Genomic DNA, 22,675 nt, shown 5'->3' on the forward strand with positions numbered 1-22,675 from the left:
ACATAGCATCGTATTAAAAATACTTTGTAACAAATTCATAATAAATTATAGTTTTTGGAAAGAATTCATAGAATAGTGGTTGAAAAAGTTACAGTATAGTAAGTAAAAAGTCATAGTATAGTACTGTGTAAAAAGCACATTATAAATGATCTATTATTGCATAATATATTATAGCATGTATGAAAAGATCATAAAAGAGTCATAGTACAGTATGATGAAACAGCCAAGTGTAGTATGTCAAAGAAATTGTAGGTCAATATATTTTTTTTAAGTAACCTGAAGGTGCGTTCTTGTCTTGTGAGTCCTGAGACAAGAACAGACAGACACAAGTACATACGTCTAAATACGGCATTTCTTTATTACGGGCTGTAAATTTCATCTTCCCCACACAGCTAAACTACGAGTGCTCTTCTGTCTCTTCTCGGAAGACAAACTGAGCAGCACTTTGGTCATCTTACGTGGAATGCGATAACAGTTTTTGCGATAACAGCTCTTCTTCTTTGAATGCAGTAACACATTCAGACATCATCCAAGAAAATGACTCGTTTAAAAAATATATTTTTTACCAACACGCCCGAAGCCAAATGTCAAAAGACCGGCTGAACTGGAGGAGGACATGGTAAAGAGTACAGCGTGTACTGGGGACGGTCCTCGTCTCATCCTGCTCAGCTATGTCTTGGATACATTCTTAGCAAAAAGAAAAGGTCAGCTTGTTTTATGACCTTCAGCAAAGAAGAAGTACAAATTAGGCAATAAGTCTGTAAGGCAGAACTATATTTGGGCACTGACACATTCATATTTACGCGTCTTCATAAGAGATTATAAAAAGGAGGGGAAAAAAAGTGTTGAGGCATCTGGACCTAACAAATTTTACGAGAACGCAAAATAACATTTTAGCAGAGCTTCGCTACAACAACCACAAAGAAATCAGCCGACAAGAGAGACCGGTCATCACACGGGTCACATGGTTTGGCGTTTGCCGTCTCCTCCGGCGAGGAGCGATGCCGCCTCCGTCAGCACATAAAATATTCAAAGAGGGATTTGTTGGTGTCACAGTGAATCCAGGCGCTTTTGACACGACGGAACCACTTTTGAAATGTAACTGGCTGTCGTCACCGAACCCGACAGTGGAAAACACCGACATGGCACTCAGAACACAGTAGCCCTTTTTTCAGTAAAGCTTTTACATTAATCCTGGACTAACCGATGTAACAGATCTAAAAAAAAATAAATAAAAAAAAAGCAGTCTGACAATGCGTCTTAAGAATAAATGAGCAGTCTGACGCTGGGCGGCAAAGTGAGGCGCTTTTAAAGCTGAATCCAAGCAAAAGGCCTCTACGACGACCCGAACGAATGTCAGAGAAGAGATCAGAGTCTCGCGGGGGGGGAGAGGAGGGGGGTCCTTAAAGCCGCCGCCGTCACACGGTCAGGAGGCCTCTCTCGTGGCCGTCGAGCTGAATCTTGATCTTGTGCAGTTCCTCGATCTCCTGGTGGTGGCGCTCCGTCTTGTGGCGCACCAGAGAGCGGTAGAAGTGAATGGTGAACACCACGAAGATCACCCCCACCGGGACCATGATGATGGTGGCGGCCAGCGCGGCGTTCCAGCCGCTGTGCTGCGGGGCCGCCGTGGTGCTGGCCGGCGAGGAGGAGCAGCAGGCGCTCGCCTTCTGGCGCCCGCCGGAGTCCACGGGCAGGAACTTGATCCAGCAGATGAGCACCACCTCGGCTAAAAACAGCAGGATGCCCAGCGCCGTGGAGAAGCCCCAGGCCAGCTCGATGTAGTAGTGCATGCGCTCGTGCGGCGACTCGCTGACCGAGTTGAGGTTGTGGATGTTGCTGACGGCCTCCACGTTGGGGAGGATGCAGGTGCTGATCAGCAGGGCGAAGAGGTGCACCGCCACCAGCACGGTGGTGCACACGCTGAAGGCGACGAGCAGCGCGGGATGGTAGTCGTACTCCGTCTCCAGCTCCACCTCCACCATGGCCACCTAGGGACACGAGTGGGCAGGTTGCCTGTCATTGGGCGTCCATGCTTCTGCAGGAGGTTGATAGTTGGACGGATGATCGGTAACAAAGGCTAAACCAACTGTGGTAAGATATCGGTCAAAACAGGAGAAATCCAACTATGACTTGTGAGAACCAAAGAGAAAGTAAAAATGACCGTAACAAACAGCATAGAAATCTGCACGCTCCGAACAGGCGCCGCATTGGTTGAGGTAATTATGAGTCAACAGAAAAAGGAACTCAACCCCAAGAAGCACGGCGGATGCTGCTCAGCGACACGACACAGGCATCTTGAAAGCACAAACAGGAACCTTCTTGCCCACAGCTGAATTTCCACACGGCACGGTGGTAGATTATTTATGTTTCTTTTGATGCATTTTCATGGTATTGAAAGAAATCGAATTTAAAAAAATAGATTTATTTTATTAGATGAAGCGTAAAAAAAACCCCAGATAGTTCTTTATGAGGTTGTGTTGCACTGCAGCAGGTTTGAAAAAACAAAACGGAAGAAAAAAAGAAGAGTGGGTACAACTGACCATCGCAAAGCCAGAAAGCAGCGCGGAGGTCCGACTGGAGGCCTTCAGCTTGGCCCGGCTCAGGTAGAGCTTCCTCCAGGACAGCGCCTGCACAGAGTGGTGGTTGGAGCTCACCAGCTCCAGGTAGCTGCGCCGCACCCAGTCCCTGTAGTCCATGCCCCCGCCGTCCGGCCGTCGCTCCGAGACCCCCGGGGAACCCATCGGCACGTTCAGCTCGCCGCTCATGGCACCTGGCGGGTGTAAATGAGAGGTGGTCATGGCGACAACTGCGAAAGGAAGGACGACAAAATGAAACGCAAACGTGTGTGAGACGTTTCCTCTGAGCCTCCAACGCCTCGCAGTGAACTTTAAGTGGTGTTTGTTTGCACAAACATGCTGTCGGCAGAGTTTTGGACGGCATTAACCGTCCATGCGTGAGAGTGAGAGGGAAGCAGGAGGACACAACGACGTATGAACACAAGTGAAGGGGGTTTTCAAATTAAAAGAAACTTAGAAAATATCGTTTAACCTTTAATAATGATAATAAAACAACTTACGGGTCAGAAATCAAATTTAAAAAAAGAAAAGGTTTATATTGTGATCGGTCCTGAACTTGTTGTTCCGCAGTTTATGCTTTGCTCTCTCTGCTGTGTTACAGAAACACCACCATGTGGGGGTTTAACTACTTGACCCCTCCTTTAATATAATAATGAATTGGCCTGATCTCATTGGAGATTTAGTGGTTTTCATTGTGCAACATGTTTCTGTTTGAGCCCTATTTTCAGCTCATCTCCAACAACAACAACAACAACAACAGGGTTAAGCTCTCAAAGTTTCTGCAAAAGTATTGGAACTGTTATCAGTGCAGCTTCCATAATAAAAATCAACTGTTGGTGAAAGAAACTAGAACAGCTGTGGATCCAAATGAAGTTTAGACCGCAGAAAACTAAAACACAAGCCATAAAAGAGTTGCAGTCCTGCTGCGACCCCCTGATGAGTATCACCCCCCCTCGCCCCCCCTGTGTATATTTAGCACACTGGTAACGTTAAGTTAGCAGGATCCGTTTACCGAGTTTAGCGTCCAGAAAGCTGGATTTTACTCCGCGTCGTCGTAAAAGCAAACCGGAAGAGGAAAACGAGTGACATTAAAGTGAAACATTGTGGCGCACGAATGAGGAATTGAAACGGCTGCACCGGTCGTGTTTACAACCGGAACATTAAGACAAGCGATGTAACATTAAACGCAGCTAGCATATTGAGTTAACTGTTAGCTAACTATAACGTTAATAAAGAGTTTGGCTCGTGAATTATCCCGTCAGTTATGCTGCATTGTGTTCGTTTGTTTTAATGAAATCCTCTCACCTGTGCGGTCGACGTGCCCTCTTCGGATGTATTCTACCTCTTCGGTCCTCTCCGCCCCGCACAACACGATGAATCGGCACCGTGTCGGCCGAACTGTTCTGATGTTCCGATACTTCCGCTGCTCGGATGCGGTTATCTATCGACGAAGACGTCCCTTGTCGCCGCCATGTTTAACGAGTCCCACCCCCCGATGTTAGGCAAGTTCGCCAGACATGGGATCTTCCTACTTTTTTTCCTTTTTTTTTTTTAACCGGTCCCCGGTGACAGCGGAGACCTGAGACAGGTGAGGTACAAGTACAGTCCTTTAAACGGACGTTTCCGGTTCCTTCAAAATAAAAGCTGAAAACGAGTCACATCGAGAAAGGTGCCGGATCCAATCGTGTGACGTAACGACACGTTGACACGGCGGTGGAATGCAAGTACAACGCTTTATTTATTTAATGTTTGTTGCGATGTTTGTTCTTAATAAGCAGATTACTACTACTTTTGTACAATGTAATAAAAGAAATGTTGGTGTTATATGCCACCAGCTTCCTCAAACGATGCAGTTCAGATGAAATAATAACAATGACACTCTTAGAGCATCTCTAGACTTGCTTTCTGCAGCACAACAGTTATTATAAGGACAGACTAATGAAAAGCAGACCTTAATTTATACCCAGCACTCATTGTCTTAATCTTGATATAACTGCATCCTTCATTTAGAAACAGCGCAATGCTGTTGTAACGTATTACACAACAGCTGCAAGGGGCTCATGTGAATTTTGTAAAGATCGTGTGTACATTTTCAACTAAAGCCATGGAAATATGAATTTATTCCAGCACTTAAGATAAGACGCTGGGCAGGCAGACTGAGATGCAAGATAAACACCATGTCACCACTGCTGGCCATGCAGGGACAAAAGGAAAATAAGCCTGTGGCCATAGAATTTCCAAAAGGAAATAGCTGGAAGTATTTTATATTTCCCTTCTTAGTTGGTCCCTCCATACTACCCAGCTCCCCCAACCTCTCTATCAGTTCCCACTCAAAGTGTCAATCTTCTTTCTTTTTCATTTATATTTCTCTCTTTCATTTATAAACTCTGACAGTTTCAGCAAATGTCTATCTAGTGAAAAGATTCAATGATGGTGGAGTACACAGCATATTTAAAACATTTATTGAGTATCATCACAGTCTGAGTGAAAGAGCGGTGTGAAATCAGCAGCCGGGAGCGGCTCCCTGTCGCTGGCTGAAAAACCCGATTCGAAGGATTCATTGGTGATACCGCGTTGTATCAGCGACACCAGGAAAATAAAAAGGATTTCATCTCATGCCCCATGTCTTTCCTTCAGAGGGTTTACAGGGCTGACAAAGGCACATCTGTTGAACAAAGTGCTGGCCAACAGGGGAACTGTCTAACTTAAATAAAAGAAGAGTTTCCACAGGCTGACAGTTACGAGCGCCTTCTAAAAGCCGTACGGAACACCCTGACCGTAATATGGCACATGTGTCTTTCTTTCTAACTTCACCTAAAATGGCCAGAGTAATATAAAACATATATTAAAAAAAGCATTTGTTAATGTGCAGTACAAATCTAGTGTTTTTCTTTAAAAATCCCTGTTTGCGGGCTTTATTTTGCATTCACACTGCTACTTAACAACACATCAATAAATCCTACCAATCAAGTGACAACATTTAAAAGTGCCGATGAGACGGTCAAGCTTCCCTGTATCTTCACATTGTATTTGTTCAGCAGCTTGGTTTCATGAATAATGACTGACTGACGAGAAGCCGATTACGGCGGCGTTGACCGATAACGGTTCCCTCCGTAGTTGACAGGAAAAAAGAGTCGCTAAGTACTTAAGGCTCACTCTAAAGTGGAGCTGCTGAGAGGATGTATTTTGATCATTGAGGCCTTAGAAGCCCGCGGAGGGGTTTCCCCCCTCACCCCCCCCAGGGAGCAACTTGGCGACAACCCCTGCCCCATCCCCCTACCCGCCCCTAAAGAATGCCACTCGGGGCTTTACTTAACGCTGACTACCGAGGTGCTGTGGATGGACTCCATGACGGCAGCCAGGCGACTGCACAGGTCGTGGGCCTGGCTGACGTGGACGTTAGGGGGGTCTTTAAGGACCACCGTCTCGGATGAGCCGTCCAGGACCCGGGGCAGAAACTCCCCCAGCTTCACCTGCAGCGAGTCTGAAAACAAAGCAGAAGAAACATTTTTTGTATGTTTTATATTTGGCATTTAGTGTTTGTTAGTTACAGCATCGGTGGCTAAAAGGCTTCTGTGTGCTCGTCGCTTTAACGCGCAGGTTCTTCGGGCATGACAGAATGCGACTGTACCTCGCTAACGTTTGTTTGTTTCTAGGTTAAAGCGATGAGACAAAACGTCTCCATCAGGTAACGGAAACAATCATGTGCCAAATCTTTTTTTAAATGATTTAGTATTTCATTTGGTATCTTAATTCAACGAAATCCGACATGGAAACTTGGAATTCAGGTATAACTGGCGTAAAAACCAAAAAGCAATAAGATGAAAGGACGAGTAAGTTGTCGAGAAAGCTACAACTGTTTGAATTCAACTAATCTTACCGTCCATGCCCTGGCCCAGGCAGCAGCACCAGTGGCTGCGGATGCTCTCCATGGCGTCCCGGTCCTCCCGGGACAAAGCCGAGTCTCGGCCCATCAGGTGAAGGCAGGGGATGACGGCCTCGTCCATGATGGCGGTGCCCTCCGCCACGTTGGTCTCCTCGCCGCTGCAAAACAGCCGAGATGCGCTTTCATTCAAAGCCTGGGGAGGAGGAGAGAAGTTAAAGTTAAAAGAATAGAAAACTTGATTGAAATGTAATTTATTTGTAGACTAAAAGGAGACTTGAAGCTAGGCAGAGGGGTAAAAATAACAAAATGAGCATTCTGGACTAAATCTAAAATAGCACCCTGTTGTGCTTTTAGTGACAGTTCATATATAGCATTGTTGGTCTGTTTGTCTTCCTGAGCAAAATACGTCAGAAACTATTGGCCACATGGACACCTTGAGCCATCGTTCCGATGAGCTCTGAAATGTCCTAATATGCAGTAGGCCAACATTGCTACTTGTACACACACACGCACACACACGCACACACACACACACACACACACACACACACACACACTTCTAGCGCTGCCTTACTCACAATGAGGCATTTCCTCCTGTAGACAGCAATAAGAGACTTGTCCACGCCCCGCTTCTCTCCGTTCTTCAGCAGGGTGGCGTTGGTCTCGTACGCATGAGCCAAAAAGATCAGAGCCTCTCGCATCCTGCAGCACACACACACACACACACACACACAAGGCATGGGTCAGCGTGTCATTATCTCCATTAAACTGCAGTCCCACGATTGGCCAATCAGGGAGCATTTTGATAGGAAAACCAATCCCTCACGTTTTATTAAAAAGGGAAGGAGACATATATTTTATGGTTCCTAAAGAACACATAGCAATATAGTCTTAAAACAGTATTTTGGACATAACCTTTTACTTTTAGCCTCCACTTGCTGCATGTCAGTGATAGAAGACAGTTTTTGTTCTTCTAATGTACATTCTAAGTGGATTTCTCTCTGTGTTGTAGGTGCAGTGGAATTATTGTACCTTTTCTTTGCTGAAGAGCACATGGACGGAACAAGCAGGTTAATATTGACCTGACCTAACTGACCTAGTGGCGGTTAACATTTGACACCTACTTTCCATGCTGGTAGTGCTCCAGTCCAGTCAGCAGGTAGACAAACACCGTTCTGAAGAGCCTGTAGTCATCTTGCCACTGCTGTGAAAAAGAACACAGGATACAAAATTACTCCATTTGTTTGTTAATTTTTCAATATTTTGATCACATGTTTCTGTCACTGTCACAGTTTCATAAAAAGAAACCAACAGATTTATACTTTTAATAATTGACATATCTGTTTGCATTAAATTCAAGTGAGCCAACCTTTGGCCCAATAGGTACAAAGTTGTACTGTACACTGCCCTTTGTAGCAAGAATAATCCGACAACATTTCTTTCAACGAATGTACATCCCAAATGTACATTTGCTGTCCTTGTTTATAACCTAAGACAGAAGCAGAGACAGAATCATTTCCTGGGAAATCATTTCAAGAATGCCCCAAAAACAGTACCATGTACTCATCCATATCCATGTCCTCTGGCCTGATGAGGCGCAGCTTGGTTCGGGCTTCTCTCATGATACTGATGGCCCTGCATGTACAGAAAGGACGTCATGAATGATTTTCACCTAGGAAAGGTCCGGTACGGGAACGTTCACACTGTGGTGCCGGTCTCTCCTCCTTGACACTAGATGGCGGTATAAGCATGCTCGCTACTCTACTGTATTTCTTCGTCTTATGACATTCTTATGCTGCTTTCACTAAAGCCACATTTGACCTTAATCTGTGAACGATTTAAAGAAATATTGTGTTTTTGCAAATCAATTTATCAGGGGTCCAATGGCTTTCAGCCTCATAGCTTGTTTATACATAATGTATCAGAATAAGGCCAGAATGGATCTTGATGTCTGTAGTGTTCTTATGTCATTATCCCCCGTTGTTAGGATCCCAGCTAATACGAGTGGAAGCCTCCCTTTATGTGCAGTGACGGGTCGAGCAAAGGCTTTTTTGACGGCAGTGAATATGATGTTTCTAAAAGGCTTAATGCTGGCATATCACACGAGTCAGAAACAATCCTACACCTTCACCCCTGTAATCTTATTCAACAAATAGTATAAATAAATAGTGTAATACTTATAATATCTGTGTTGGATGATTTTTTTCTGCCACTATGCAGAAATAAAGGATTTCAACTAAATGAGTTGATGAGACAAATAAAAAATAAAAAAGCTGTGCAGCATTAAAATGTTGATTTAGAATGTCCAATTGAAGATTCTCCTTTGTATTCTCATACAATGATGTTTTGAAAACTCAATGTAACCGACTAATGTCTGCACACCTTTCATCGAAGCTCAGGTTGCGGTCGGTAAACTGCTCCAAAAGCGTCCTCTCAATAATGCGGTTGGGTGCCTTGTTCTGGAAGAAGTAGACCAGCGCGTGCTGCAGACGAGCGTCCTCCGGCGGCGTGGTCTCCTCCTGGGAGAGCTCGTACAAACGCGAGTACTCCTCGTGGAAGGCCTAAGTGGACAGTGGGAGATCTATCGTTAGTTTTAGTTCCATATAAATAAGCTCATCGTGGGCCAACTGTTGCAGGTAGATGTTAGATATTATTTGTTGCAACCTGACAGAGATTGATAGAACTCAGGACTCACACGAGAGAGATGTGGTGATAATGCTTGTTTACCGAGTCGAGACATTCTTCACTTAAAATGGGTTACTTAAGTTTTTAATCTCAACATAAATACTTATTAACATGTACATGTTTTGCCTTTGGCCTTCAAGTAACCAACAAAATATCTCCTCATGAGAATAGAGAAAATACATATTTGACCGACAAAAACCCTGGTACACTATTTACAATGTTTCCTTTTTGTCTTGTTTTTAATTTGTGATATTGGCTCAAGAGTAAAGCTACAGGACTAAATTTGTTATTGACGTTGACCTTCTTACAACTAGAATAGTTTAAATAACATTTGCTCTACTTTAGATCCCTCTTGATCCTTTTATTAGCAATAAATGTGGCAAAACTATTTTAGAAAACATGATTATTTTATCATTTTGTGAAATGCAGAGTTGATCTGAATTTCCGTCCAAGGCACACATACCTTGATGAGGCCCGCCTCAGGGCCTTCCTTATCAAAAATGTGTCTGGCCTTGGCTATGGCGAGAATGACACCCTGCATAGCTGGAGTCAGCATCATCTAGGAAATGAGGAGAAGGAGGAGATTATAACACCAAATGAAAACGGAGTGATGAACTAAACCTTCGGATATTAATTGATTGCTTTTTCTGTATCCCAGAACACTCGGCATGAACAGATCCTTTCTTTTATTGCATTTCTCCTCAAATCTCCGCCGGTATAATTTATATTTAGCGCTACTGACTTGAAAAGTTTGCTATGTGGAAGTAGCTGAATTCCCATTGCATCACACCCCCACACACACGGACACACACACACACACACACACACACGGACACACACACACACACGCACACTTACCTCTTCATTGTATCCATCAGCATCCGCTCTGACCATGATCCTGCCCACGTTGGGGATCTCCACCTCTGAGACCATGTTCTCCGTCTGTCGCTGTCTGGCTGGGACCGCCGGCTCCTCCTGCTCCTCCTGCTGCTCCTCCTGCTCCTCCTTCTCTACTTCGTGTTCAGGGGCCTCTCTGGAAGCTTCCGGCTTGCTTTCAGCTTGAGGGCCAAGGCCCGCTGCCTGTGTGTTGTCCTCCTTCGCATGGAGGTCAGATGGTGCCGGGTTGCTGAGCTCGGCTTCAGGGCCAGAAGTCTGACAGAGAAAGATTTAACAAGACACACATTAAATCACATCTATACATTATCTGTACCTGCTAATCCTGTTCAGGGCCTCCATGTAAAAATGTACCCCCTCCCCCCCATTTCCAACACATCTGTATGCATTATAAACACCTGTGGAGCAAAGTCTGTAAAATATCATGTAGCATGTGTTTCTATTTTAACGGTGAGCAGGTGAACAAATTGGCTGAGGGAGTGTGTGAAATCCAATATAGTTCCCTGTATCCAGTGAAAGGTTGATCTTATTATATAAAGTCAGCGGGGTCAGCAGACAGACTGCAGCTGAATACATTTGGAAATACTAATTATAATTTGCATGCGATAAATCAATGTTCCCGTGGAGCTCCCAATATGTCAACAGGACACAAGTGTTAATGAAGTGAACTTCTAATGGAAAAGCTTACAATAAATATATGCTATGAGATTATATCCCTCTGAACAAGATACTGACGGTGAAATAAACCTGATAGCAGTAATCACTTCTCACCTAAGCGTATCTGTGCATTTACTCGACACCCTGCCGGACATTGAGCCTGCATCCCCACGCCGATGCTAAGTGCTGGAATTATATCCTTGACCCAGATGTACACACTTCATTTCTGTGGCCCGGAGTTACTGACCCACATTCTACGAGGGGCGGAGCGGAACTTGCCCACCTGACACGGGAGCTCTCTCTCGGCTGGGGGGGCGCTCTGGTTGGGGCCCAGGGTGACCGTGACCGCCGCACTGTCGGTGTCGTCCGGCTGGCTGCCGGGGCTCTGTGGTCGAGGAGGGTCCGTTACCTCGGATTCTTCTGGGAGGGAGACCGTGAGAGCACACATGACGGTAAAACATGTACTGTTGTACAGTGCAGTGGCTTTTTACAGATCACTACTCCATGTATTTTCATGTAAGTGGCACACAGTGGGTTATAAGGCATATAAAAAGTTCAAACTCACCATTGGGCTTCTCTGTGGGATCGGGCTCTGGGTCTGCGTCCGGTTCAGGCCCCGAAGGAGCTGCCTGGTCCAGCTCCTCGTCGGTGGGTCCTGACTGGGGTGCCGGCTCGACTACCGCTTGGGGTACGTCGACCGGGCCGAGTTCCGGGGGCTCTGCAGAGGCCGTGGACTCTCCCTGGGGGGTCGCGGTCTGGCAGAACTGCGCCTCCCATTCACTGAGCTCCTGCTGGAACCAGCGGTTGTCTTCGTGGACGTAGCGCCGGAGGACGGGCGGTAGGGAGTCCATGCCATGCAGCACCTGGCCTGTCTCATCGTCTGTGTCCTCTAGGTGGACGTGGGGCAGAGTCGTCAATACAATCCACTTACTCACAGTAAGGGCTTGTGAAGTGACAGAATAATTGCTCATTTTTTATATGCAAGAAGTCATTTTTCATGTTCATATTTATTACAGATAGGGACTGAGATTTTAATGTTGTAGTTTCACATTGTGGACCAGCTTGTCTTCAAATATAATATCTGATCCAGACCTGCATTACAAATATTTGAATATTCTTCCCCCTGGGTTGCCACAATATACAATAGTTAATTTATAGAAATAACCACTCTTTTTTGTGTATTGTGTGTTGTGGTTTACTTATTTTTTAAGCTAAAATGTACAAAAACCCACATTGCGATATATTAGCAGTTTAATCCCACATTCATTCCAGGATTATTCTAGATAAATGTAATCCAAAAATCATGTAACTGATAAAACCCCACACACGGATGTACCTGTGATAAGGTTGGGTAGCCTGTCGTCGATGTACATCAGGCAGTAGGCACTTGCGTTGGTCATTCCGCCAAAAGAGTCTCGCTCCAGCTCCTCCCACGATGACTCGGTGATGCTTATGTCGTTGTACTTCATCCAGCGCTGGTTGGCATGGTCATAGATGTAGGCCCAGTAATGGCCGGCTGACGCCTGGCCTTCGTGGACGAGCACTGCGTGCAGTCTGTAAGGTGCCTAGATGGTGGATGCAGTGGGAGGCAGCATTGAATCGACACTGTGTGAAACACCTACACCATTGCGATCAAATATTAGACTCTGTATTCGCTGCAGAACCACATTCATCCCGATCTATTTTGGATCTTATTTTTCTTCTGGTGACTTGTTTGCGTAACATTATTTTCAGCTGCTCGGCGGAGATCGATACGGTCTCATCCAATCTCCGTCAAAGCACCTTCTGCAGCTCCAGTTGTAAAACACGCGGTTGAATTGCTGTTTGTCAGAGTGGATAAAGTGAGTGTACGTCTTACCTGGCAGAGACAGTTGTCTGCGTACATGCCCTCCAGCACCTGAGTGAGCCTGTCAATACTGGCCTTCAGCTCTGATACACAAAGACAAAAATACACATACAGTGTAGTGTAAAATTAATTTCTGTTGGCTATTATTTGCCTTCTATCCAGACTCAGAGTCATTTGAAAGAGATGTCGGGCGCTTTTTCAGTGCAATTGTGTAGCTCTGCTCAAGTGAAGTGATTTTCTCGATGCACGCTACGGTTCCTTCCTCGCTTGCTATTTATGAGTGAACACTTCGTACACTTACTGCACAGGTACCAGTTAGTCATGCTCTCAGCAGCATTCAACCATCTTTTCGCTCATTGGTTGTTTTCGAAGCACAACTGTACTACTTAAATTCACATTCATAGCTCTTATCAGCCCACGTTTACTAACGACAGGCCGTCAAGGTAGGTTAACAACTAATTAGTGATCATAGCGGAGCATTTAGGAGCCTGTACCTCATAAGATATCAAAATAACAGAGACTGCTACAGAGCTCTATTAAAAAACAATGTTAGTGTGTATACTGTGATAGCAGCGTACCATTGATGTCGTTCTCTACTTCTGTCCTCCAACGCTGCAGGCAGGTCTTAACAAAGTGCAGCTCTTCTTCAGTGACGCTGTGGGGGGCCGGGTGTGGTGGGCAGTCCACCGGGAGTCTGCACTGGGTGAAGGGCTTGTATATGGGGGTCCGCTGACAACTGGAAACACCGGAAACTGCCCCCTCCGAAGCATCCGAGTCCTCTGGTTCACTGGGAAATACAAGGCGAGGTTGGCGGTATTTTATTTAGGGGCCACAGCTTTGGCTCTGACTGTTTTCCCCGGTCCTTTGTGTACTCAACCTGTTGTCTTTGGAGATGAGGTCACTCAGGGGGTGGCTCGCAGGAGTCGGAGAGGCAGGTCCCAGATCTTCAGCTGGCGAAACACATGTGGGCTTGGTAGTGGAGAACTCCAGCACAAACTGCAGCATGTCAGCCAGAGGATACTTGGTAGGTCCAGAGCCATAGTTTTTGTAGCTGTGAAGTAAAGACGGCAGCTGTTTGGTTCATGACTTGAGGTTTAGAAGTCATGAGCCAGCTTCAGGAGGTAACTTACCACTCAAGTTTCTGTTGAAGGGCTGCTAGTTGCTCCTTGAGTTTTTTCACTTCTCCTCTCCTCTCATGGGTCTGTCCTATGTTTTTGTGAAGATATCTGTACAAAGCAAAACCAGAATGTCAAAACGGACCAGTACACGTATGAAATATTTGTTGCAACACCAGAACAGACAAGCAACGCATTAATAATAAACAGAGGGCTCTTACGGTATAAATTTGTGAGATAACGGTAAAAAATAGTGCAGGCATGTGTACTGTAAAGTCATCCACCTGCCTCACGTAGAAGCTTCTCTTAGAAACGAGTGAAACTGTAGGAATGCTCGTGTTAACTGTACAAAGCTCACCGGTCCATGTAGATGATTTGTGAGAACTCCAGTTTCTTGTGTATCTTTTCAGGACGACCGAGCTGGGTGTTGAATTCAAATCTAGACAGTTCAAATGTCAAGACTGGTGGTAACTTTTTGAACCATCTCTGAAAGCAAGAGAAAATAGGACATCAGGTAAGCATAAAAAAATAAGCAAACTACCACATTCAAAGAAATTTACAATCGTTGAATTAGTAGTTTACCTCCCGGCCAGATGTGACGCTGTGCTCCGAATGCAGAGACTCAATCTCTCTCTCAACCATAGCTCCTTCTAGGCATTCATCCAGGTTATTGAAGCCGTTGACCTGCAGCGGGTACTGGCCAAACTGCTCGATGTTACACAACGTCTTACCTAAGGAGAGTCACACGGATGTGAGTCACTGAGAACAGACTTCATAGCGACGTCACTGTGAAAACACACCAATATAAAACTCTTGTACCCTCGTGTCTTCTTTCCGTCACAAAGGTGCCATAGAAAAGCTGGACCATGGGGTTCTTCTGTTTGTCTTCTACTTTACTGAAAGCAAAAAAAAATGACATTGTATAAATGCGCTGCGGCAGCCGAGGAGGGGAGAACATTAGTCCACGCGTGGGGATGACATCCACACGACACTCACTCATTGGCAGCCAGCTGAAATGCATCCTCCAGCCAGTCGAGCAGTTTGTGGGAGAACTCACTGACGTCCTGGAATGAAGGAAAAGATAAATCGTGTCGTTGTAACAGTGAAAGATTAAGTCAAGGTCAAATAAGAACTAGTCACATGAGTTAATTCTACCCCTTGGAAACATTAGCTTGACAAAAAAAGAAAAGAAACTTCGCTCAGGCTCATCTCAACATCTGGCAAAGAAAATTGCCCACTTGTCACCTCGTTTGTGTGCTTTCTGGAAAGGCAGTTAAAACTCTTTTTACAAGATGCAGACTTTTTGTTTGGAAGTGATGCATTTTTTCTCTTTAGACGGAATCTCTGGGTTTATATTTATCCTCACAAAACGTAAAGTAAAAGCGCTGCTACAATGTTAGAAAATAAGCAAGAAAGAAAAGAACGACAGAAAATAAGTTGCCACTTGGAACATTTTCCAATGTTGTTACTCACAAAAATCTGAAATAATATTCAATTAAAGCACATGTTCACAGTGACTTGCGGGTATCAATCATGTCTGACCAGAGGGGATTCTGTCCAGAGGCAGCTGCATCACTCTGAGCATGGGGGTGTCGACCCCCTCAAAGCTTCCAGTGTCTTCCTAATAACAAAAGCCAACAACTACAAATACCGAGCCAAATAATACACATTTTTTAAATGCCAGAAATATTGTCAAATATTTACTCGAGCGCATCCTGCAGCTGCTCACGGCAGCGCAGAAACCACGTCAATGAACGTAGAAATATTCAAAGGACTGCAGTTAAATTTCTGTTTAGTAATCTGCTTGACTTTAACAATGCTGATAATAATACTGTGTTTTTGATTGGTACGTTGGTGTATTTTGCAACAGCACGTGAACCATGATCTCCCACGCTTTATTTTATAATTAAACCATACAAAGAAACAGATAACTAGAAACGACTACTGCCAGATGTGTGTTCTGACTGGTGCCTCTGACACACGCCCGGTCTTTTCACCAAAAGCTGTCCTGAGGTGAGCTGCTGCACCTGTTGGGCCTCGTTGGTCCTGAAGGCGTCTCGCAGCAGCTCCACGGCAGCAGAAGGATCCACAAACCTGCGGGTGGAGCCCACCATGAGAGCAAATAGACAGCGCAGCTCCTGCATGAAGGCAATGTTCCTCTTGTCCTGTTAACACAAGTGCAGGGTCACGCTGTCACACGGAGGCCGTATTCACGTTAACAGAAAAATATCCACAGCTCGATTACATCTTTTTTTAAAGTAATTTACAACATAAAAAAACAGGCGTTTACTCACAGAGTGGCTCTTACACTTCTCCAGTATGCGCTCAGACAGGTGATAGCTGAGAACCAGCCTCCTGAACACGGGCAGGTGGAACAGCGACTGCAACAGGACGACAAAAACAAACCTTTACCAGCTGTCAAATCATGGCGACGGCGGTCACGCATTGCAGTGGTGCAATAACCAGTTAGTATCTGCGCCAACTTGCATTTCACATCGTTTTGCTTCACTTAATGCCCCCTAGGAATTTAAATAGATACAAACGATAATAGAACGAGAAACAACCAATGAAATAATGTTTCATCTTCGATGTTCCTTCTTGCAACTCACTCCCTTCTACTAATGTTAATCTGTAATCTTTTATGTAATTTCCTGATGTCGGCCCTTTTGGGAGAAACATTGAAAGCTTCCCATGGATTTACCACCAGCTCAGTTGTCAGATGTTTATAGAAAATAGTCCGCACTGGGGCGCTCACTCACGTTGTAGGGAAAAGGATGTCAGTAAGTCGTGGGGTGAGATTGTCAGCGTGAACTGTGAGGAGCGGCTATGATGTCGGGCAAACAACAGCATTTCGCTGCTTGTATAATAGCACAACTTCTTTGGTCCAACACAACCTCTTCTATAATTGGGCGGAAAATGAAAAGTCTTACTTTTTCTTACATAACGCTCAATTTGTTATGAGTTGCTTCTGTCACTCGTGATGAACTAAACACATTAATAACAGTGAGCTACTCGTATGTCTCGTCTGGTGGGGAGCGAAGCCACTGAGCACTTTAAGCACATCTTGATATATAAATTTCCATTTCAGTAGGAAATTCAATTATGGCGTATCTCTGTGTTACTGTAATTTATACCACAAAAGCATAATAGAGGGAATATGAGCTGACAACTGAACGATGTGGTCACTCGCCCTCGATCTGATAGCATAATTACTTTTTAAAGGAAGGCTGCTTTATCAGGAGTCGGGCTCTGTTGAATCCACAACAACCAGTTCAATTTTAACAAACAGCATTGACACCCGAAGAAAACAACAACCAAAGAGGCTATCATTTCACTTCCATTTGTATTCAAAGAACACCGCCTAATTTCCCCATTTCTATTCCCAGATAATCAACCTTTTCCTTCGGGGGTTTGACTCCCAAATTGATGCGGAGCCACATCAGAGCTCAACAAAAACAAACAATCAGTGTCTCCTCCGTGTTCATTTCAGGCTCATACTAGAACGTCCACTGCTCGCTCCATCATCACACCGCTCGCTATTAAATCCTCCACAAAGCCCGTGCGCGTCGATGAGGCTCCTGTTTCTGCCGGGCCAACCGATAGGCCCGACTTAATTCAGTTTAGAACGGACTCGTAACAGAATTAGCAGCGTGGAGAAATCTTCTCATTTTGCGGAAATAACCCCACACCTTTTTTTGCTTTTCTAGCGGATGTTTTCAAGAACTCTATTAGCAGGTATAGAGTCACTGAACGTATGGAACGGAAAAAGTGAGGCTGCATTGAGCGATAGGCGGATAGCATCTCGCTCACTGCTTTCATTTGGTGAACGTTAGATATCATGGAAGGGAAACTACGGGCCTATAAATGTTTGTTAAGCAATGTGCGGAAGCTATTTTAAGTTTTAGCTGCAGAAGGATATGAGGACACTAGTGCGCTTTACAGCTGTTATGCTCAATCCAAGTGGCAAACGCTCATTACAGAGGTTAGAGAAAACAAAAAGGACACACACACACACACCCACACCCACACACTGCTGTATCGAAATGTGTCAAAACGTAGTACGTCCCTGTTACTTTGATGTCCCACGCGTATTCTCACCTGGATGACGGCACTGAACCAGCAGGTGTTGCCGACGTTGCGGATGCCCACGGGCCAGTCGTCCTGACGGATCCAGTCTGCAGGGCTGCACATCTCGCTCTGGGCTTGGCATCGCTTCCTCTTCATCCTCGCCGCATTCTCCTCTGCACTGGCCTCCAGAGCCCTGCGGTGCATCAGAATCACCCGTTTGAAGTGCTCAGGTTGACTTAGTTAAGACTGTGTCGTGAGAATAGTTTTAATAATAAACCTAATATTTTATGCGGGTATTTGGTCATTACTCAAGGTATTTTTTTGTCCGACAAAAAACAGGGCTTCACATTATTATTCCTTGTGTGTAAACCAGGTTGTGCAAATGGTTGATTAAAAACTAATCTGCAAGTGTGAAATCAGCTGATCATTAATGACACTGCGGAATGTCACGGCAACCGATCCATTATTTCTGGTATTGAGATATTTTCTGTGGTGGCTGTGTGGCTATGAACTAAATGTTCCTGTTTTCAGCTTTTAGCCCATTTTTTTTGACCTTGTTATCAACAGGGCTTTGGGTTGATTGATATACATGCAGACAATATAAAACATCTGAGTCTTTCAAGTCATCCACGTTCGCTGTTTCTAAGGGAAAAGTCATGCTAAATATACTATCTCCCCTTTCATACTTCCATTCAGCGGTAAATCAAAAATGACAAAGAAGCATTGCATGAAAAGAGGGTTGTTTTGTACCTGTTAAACTCTCTCTCCTCTTCCTGGGCCTTGTGGGACTCCTGCAGGCTGAGTTCAATGGCTGTCTGCAGTTCATCTTTCGGAGGTCCTGAGAAATCAGACAGCAGCGTGTCAGCAAGATCCCGAAATGGAGGTAAAAAGTGTTTCAATTGGCCACAACAGATTATAAAGCTATTTATCAAACTTTATCAAAGTCATCTTCTATGATGTCGACTAACTTTACCCCTCTTGTCTAGATTCTAGAGAACTTCTATAAAGGAAAAGTTTCAAGCTCAGATAACAGAATCAGAGTCAGAAGAGAACTTTTCCAAAACAGACACAAAATATAAAAGCCTCAGTATCCTTCACACAAAATGCATGTGGGATTTTAGCAAAGCATGTACTGTAAATCCAAATGCTATATCAAGGGGGTTTCATATGACATATTTTGTGATACTCTGAAAGAGATTTGAAAAATCTCAGCTAGCCGACATGGAATTTCGCCTGGCGTTTGGGGTCTTTATTCACGCTTGTTTTTTTTTTCTTTCCCCGGCGTACCTTTCTGGCCGTCCCAGGCCTCTGCAGAGGGCCCTGGCTCCTGGGTTTCTCCAGGATCCTGGACCTCTGCAGGTTGGGTGGTCAGCAGTCCCACAGCGTTTCCAATGTCCCCCTGGCTGGCCTTAAGGAGACGGCACAAGGAAAAGATAAGGCCACAATGTTCTAAGACGTTACTGATCTGTCCAGAAGATTCAGCAAAACAAGCAAATGTGAAACGCTTGCAAATAAAAGCACGGCACCCGCTGAGTAATAACAGTAATGATGATACTACAAGCACGTACGTAGATACAGTGAACACGCCTAATTAAGGGAATAGAGCAAAATAAATCCCTTGTCGTGTCGGAAAGCGGCAGCAGACAAACATTTCTAATTTTGTAAAGAAACCTCCCCGAGCTGCGAGCTGCTGCTGTTCCTCTGTCTGCCCCCCCCCGGTGCCACGCGTTGGATGAGGCCTGCACACCACAGACAGCCAGACTGTTTATCGTCCCGCTCGTCAATTATCACTTTTATGAGGCTCCTGTTTGCTCGAGCTACGAGGGATCTTTTCACGTGTGCAGTTGTGTTTCAAAACATAAGCGGCGTGCCGGGGGTGGGAACGAGGCCCCCCGGGCGTGTGCTTTTAATGTAATCAAAGAGGGTTGCTTTAACATTAATTACACAGTAACAGCGAGGGCTGTGTTCTCTAGCCAACTAGCAGTATGGCTCTCGGAATGAATTCCTGTGACATTTTGAACAGACTTTCATCTCCACAGGAATTGTCATTACGCATCTAATAACATGTTTGGGCTCACAACATGATGAATTAGTCCCCAAATACCATTCTCTCTCACACTCTCCTCCGGCTAATGTTTGCATTTAATAAACCACGGCTGCCTTAGGCTCAAATAGTAACCTGAACTTGGTAAATGTCCCCTATGTCACAAAGGCGTTGAGGACGAGTGTGATTGCTGTAAACTAAATTAAAGCAAAGAGGAGTTGGATTGTATCTTAATCGGTTTATTCATAAGTATTCTTACAGCATACTGTAGGAATTGACATTTTGTTTTAACTAAAAGGGCCTTTTGGTCAGCGGGAATGACTCAGTTGCTATGAAGGCCATTCCATGGCTTGCATCCTTACAAAATAACCTCACGGTGACACAATGTTTCCGGAAAGAGTTCTAAGGTCTTACATTCAAAGCTCTGTTGAGAACCTGGGGGTCCTGGATGCCAGTGATCTCCCTCAGCTGGTCGATCAGGATCTTGCTCTGGCGAGTGAAAAGATCGGACAAAGGGAAACAACAGTCAGGCGTGAGATATACTAGCAGCTAACGCGTGGTACACACATAGTTCAGCTTAGCCATGGACTGGCATTAGACTCTGGGCCGACCATTCGGGCCGACCACATGGACTGGGCCCCCGAGAGGGTCTACCCTTTGGGTTCAGGGGGACTAACAAGAATGAGGTATTATGGGGTGGGGGTTAGCCGGTGACCCGCAGACACACGTAGGATCTATATGGAGCTCAAGGACAAAAGTCCAAATGCCAACATTGTCTATGCCTTTACGAGGTCCACACGTCGTCTGGCGGATGGACCTGGCTTAATGACACACAGACAAATTCCTCTACGTAAGTAAGCAGCATTAAGCAAATTATATTGGAAATTGCTTACAAGGGTTTGATGACAGGATTCATAATCACGCCGTGAAAAACGTATGTGCGGAAGAATTCCTGTAGGAATACAATAGTCAAGCACATAACCCCCTCATAAAGGGAATAATTGTCAGCTTCCTCTCAGGCTTTGTTTTTTACTCTATTTACGCCACAAACTAACTATTCCTTTAATATGAGTTATTGAAAAGTTAAAAGGGGCGTTTCTTTACTACGAATGGTCTCTTTGTATTTTTCTAACGTACACAGATCTGTTTGATCCCACCATTTGTTCTCCAACCCTATAATAAATGAATTGGGGAAACCACATTTGTAAACACAACCTCTCAAAAGCCCGTCATATGTTTAGACCTCATGGACATGGAAGTACTGAAAAGCAATAACATAAAGACTGCTGAGTGAGAGGCGCTATATAGAGCCTGCTACCCCAACAACAGGTGGACATGTCAGGGTGTCTCTCTCCCACACACACACACACACACACACACACACAGAGGAGGCCAGTAGCCGGCTGACCAGACTTATATGGAGCTCACCAGCTATCTGAGACCCTCTGAGTTCGCCTCTATTTTGGGCCCCTGACATGGATAGCGCAGGCTTCTGTTTATCATTCCACTCACCATGCCACCAGACCCGAGTGATGCCAAGGCACAGGGGCTCTCTCTCTCACACACACACACACACACACACACACACACGCACACACACACACACACATACGTCAATACCAAAAAAAAAAATGAGGTAAAGAAATGGTATCATAACTGACTTTTAGTAGATGGCGTTGTTAGAAGCTGAGCTCAATGACTGGCTGGACCGGCTGGTTAGAAAGGCCTATTGATGGAGCAGTGGGCTGATTGAATGGCTGCATACAGAAATACTGATTGGAGTGACACTAGAATAACCTGGTTATTTAAGGGAAGATGGTGCTGATGATTCATGTGTCCGATGAGAGTAGCAATGGAGAACATCAGATGTGAAAGATTTCATTTCTCAAACCGTCTATCATAATGGCTGAATCCTTTAAACCGAATGGCAATCATTTAGCAAGCAAATATACACAAAAAAACTAAGCTTTGTAAATATATCAAATAATAAATTTGAAACAGCCAGGTCCTAATTTAGTTAGAATTCCACTGAAACACAAGCTTTTACTGCCGAATTCACGAGCATTTTCTAAAGATTATGTTATTTCCGCAACGTATTTCTCTACTCTATGTTCGAATAAAACGACGTTACAACTTTCTTTCAAACTCAGTATTTGTACTAGAGGTTTGGCCTAGTGTCACTAGTTCTCACCGACATCGCTGAGTTTTCTCCATCTTCAGTCTGTTCACCTCTCATGGCGGATAAAAACTGGGGGGGCAAATACGTGAGTTTCTTCCTGTGTTTCACCACTCGCTCTGAGCCCTCGGTCCGGGTCCGGGTCTGGTTCTGGGTCTGTTTCTGGGTCCGGGTTCGGGTCCGACCTGCTCCATCTGTCAACCGCGGAGAACGAGGAGGAACCCGCCGCGCGCGCACACCTGTTAGGATGTGCGCGCGCGCGATGGCTGAGGCGCGCGCTCTCTGGCGCAATTAACGTGACAGGACAGTTCTTAATATACTACAGTACTTCCGGTGTTTGTGGAGTCTTTCCTCATTAACCGGATCCTTTTACAAAATCCCTGTAATGTAAATACACGTAATTAATTATAGCCCAATAACCATAGACATGGATCTGAAATGGTCCATTCTGCATAATGAGTACTTTTGGTACTTTTAATATAGAAAAAAATGAATATCACATATCAATAATATCGGTAACATGACCATTGGTACAGCTGAATTCCTTTTGCTTTTACTAAAGTAAGATTTTGAATGCAGTCTATATGCCCTGTGCATCATTTCGAACACATTGTCCTCACTTTTGGTATTTTTTAAGCTTTGTGATCTTGATTTTAAATGAAGGTGTTGGGGATGTTCCGGGTGAACTGTAAGTACGAGATGCTCTACAAGAAAGGAGAAGAAACAAC

The 22,675-nt window shown here is 44.8% G+C and overlaps 2 protein-coding genes across 4 annotated transcripts; both read right to left on the reverse strand.

The window, feature by feature from the left end:
• Window positions 1-334: 334 nt before the first annotated feature.
• orai2 (ORAI calcium release-activated calcium modulator 2) lies at window positions 335-4,264 on the reverse strand. Of its 2 annotated transcripts, none has more exons than XM_040182925.2 (3): window positions 3,882-4,264; window positions 2,541-2,770; window positions 335-1,988 (listed from the first exon to the last, which is right to left on the reverse strand). In XM_040182925.2, the coding sequence occupies exons 2-3, from the start codon at window positions 2,763-2,765 to the stop codon at window positions 1,419-1,421; spliced, it is 795 nt and encodes a 264-aa protein (XP_040038859.1). In that variant the 5' UTR covers window positions 2,766-2,770; window positions 3,882-4,264; the 3' UTR covers window positions 335-1,418. The 2 variants fall into 2 exon arrangements, with proteins under 2 accessions (XP_040038859.1, XP_040038858.1); XM_040182924.2 differs by having other exon boundaries at window positions 2,541-2,806; window positions 3,882-4,219.
• Window positions 4,265-5,022: 758 nt separating this feature from the next.
• usp28 (ubiquitin specific peptidase 28) lies at window positions 5,023-22,228 on the reverse strand. Of its 2 annotated transcripts, none has more exons than XM_040182911.2 (26): window positions 21,963-22,228; window positions 20,186-20,260; window positions 19,015-19,135; window positions 18,478-18,565; window positions 17,758-17,920; window positions 15,954-16,040; window positions 15,687-15,824; window positions 14,656-14,723; window positions 14,479-14,555; window positions 14,242-14,390; window positions 14,018-14,145; window positions 13,675-13,770; window positions 13,422-13,595; window positions 13,123-13,331; window positions 12,557-12,627; window positions 12,035-12,263; window positions 11,264-11,587; window positions 10,982-11,115; window positions 10,006-10,299; window positions 9,611-9,706; window positions 8,845-9,023; window positions 8,019-8,097; window positions 7,587-7,666; window positions 7,041-7,164; window positions 6,457-6,655; window positions 5,023-6,060 (listed from the first exon to the last, which is right to left on the reverse strand). In XM_040182911.2, the coding sequence occupies exons 1-26, from the start codon at window positions 22,005-22,007 to the stop codon at window positions 5,885-5,887; spliced, it is 3,603 nt and encodes a 1,200-aa protein (XP_040038845.2). In that variant the 5' UTR covers window positions 22,008-22,228; the 3' UTR covers window positions 5,023-5,884. The 2 variants fall into 2 exon arrangements, with proteins under 2 accessions (XP_040038845.2, XP_040038844.2); XM_040182910.2 differs by having other exon boundaries at window positions 10,982-11,118.
• Window positions 22,229-22,675: the final 447 nt, after the last annotated feature.

The sequence above is a fragment of the Gasterosteus aculeatus genome, chromosome 7 (genome assembly GCF_964276395.1).
Source record: "Gasterosteus aculeatus chromosome 7, fGasAcu3.hap1.1, whole genome shotgun sequence".
Taxonomy (NCBI): Eukaryota; Metazoa; Chordata; class Actinopteri; order Perciformes; family Gasterosteidae; genus Gasterosteus; species Gasterosteus aculeatus.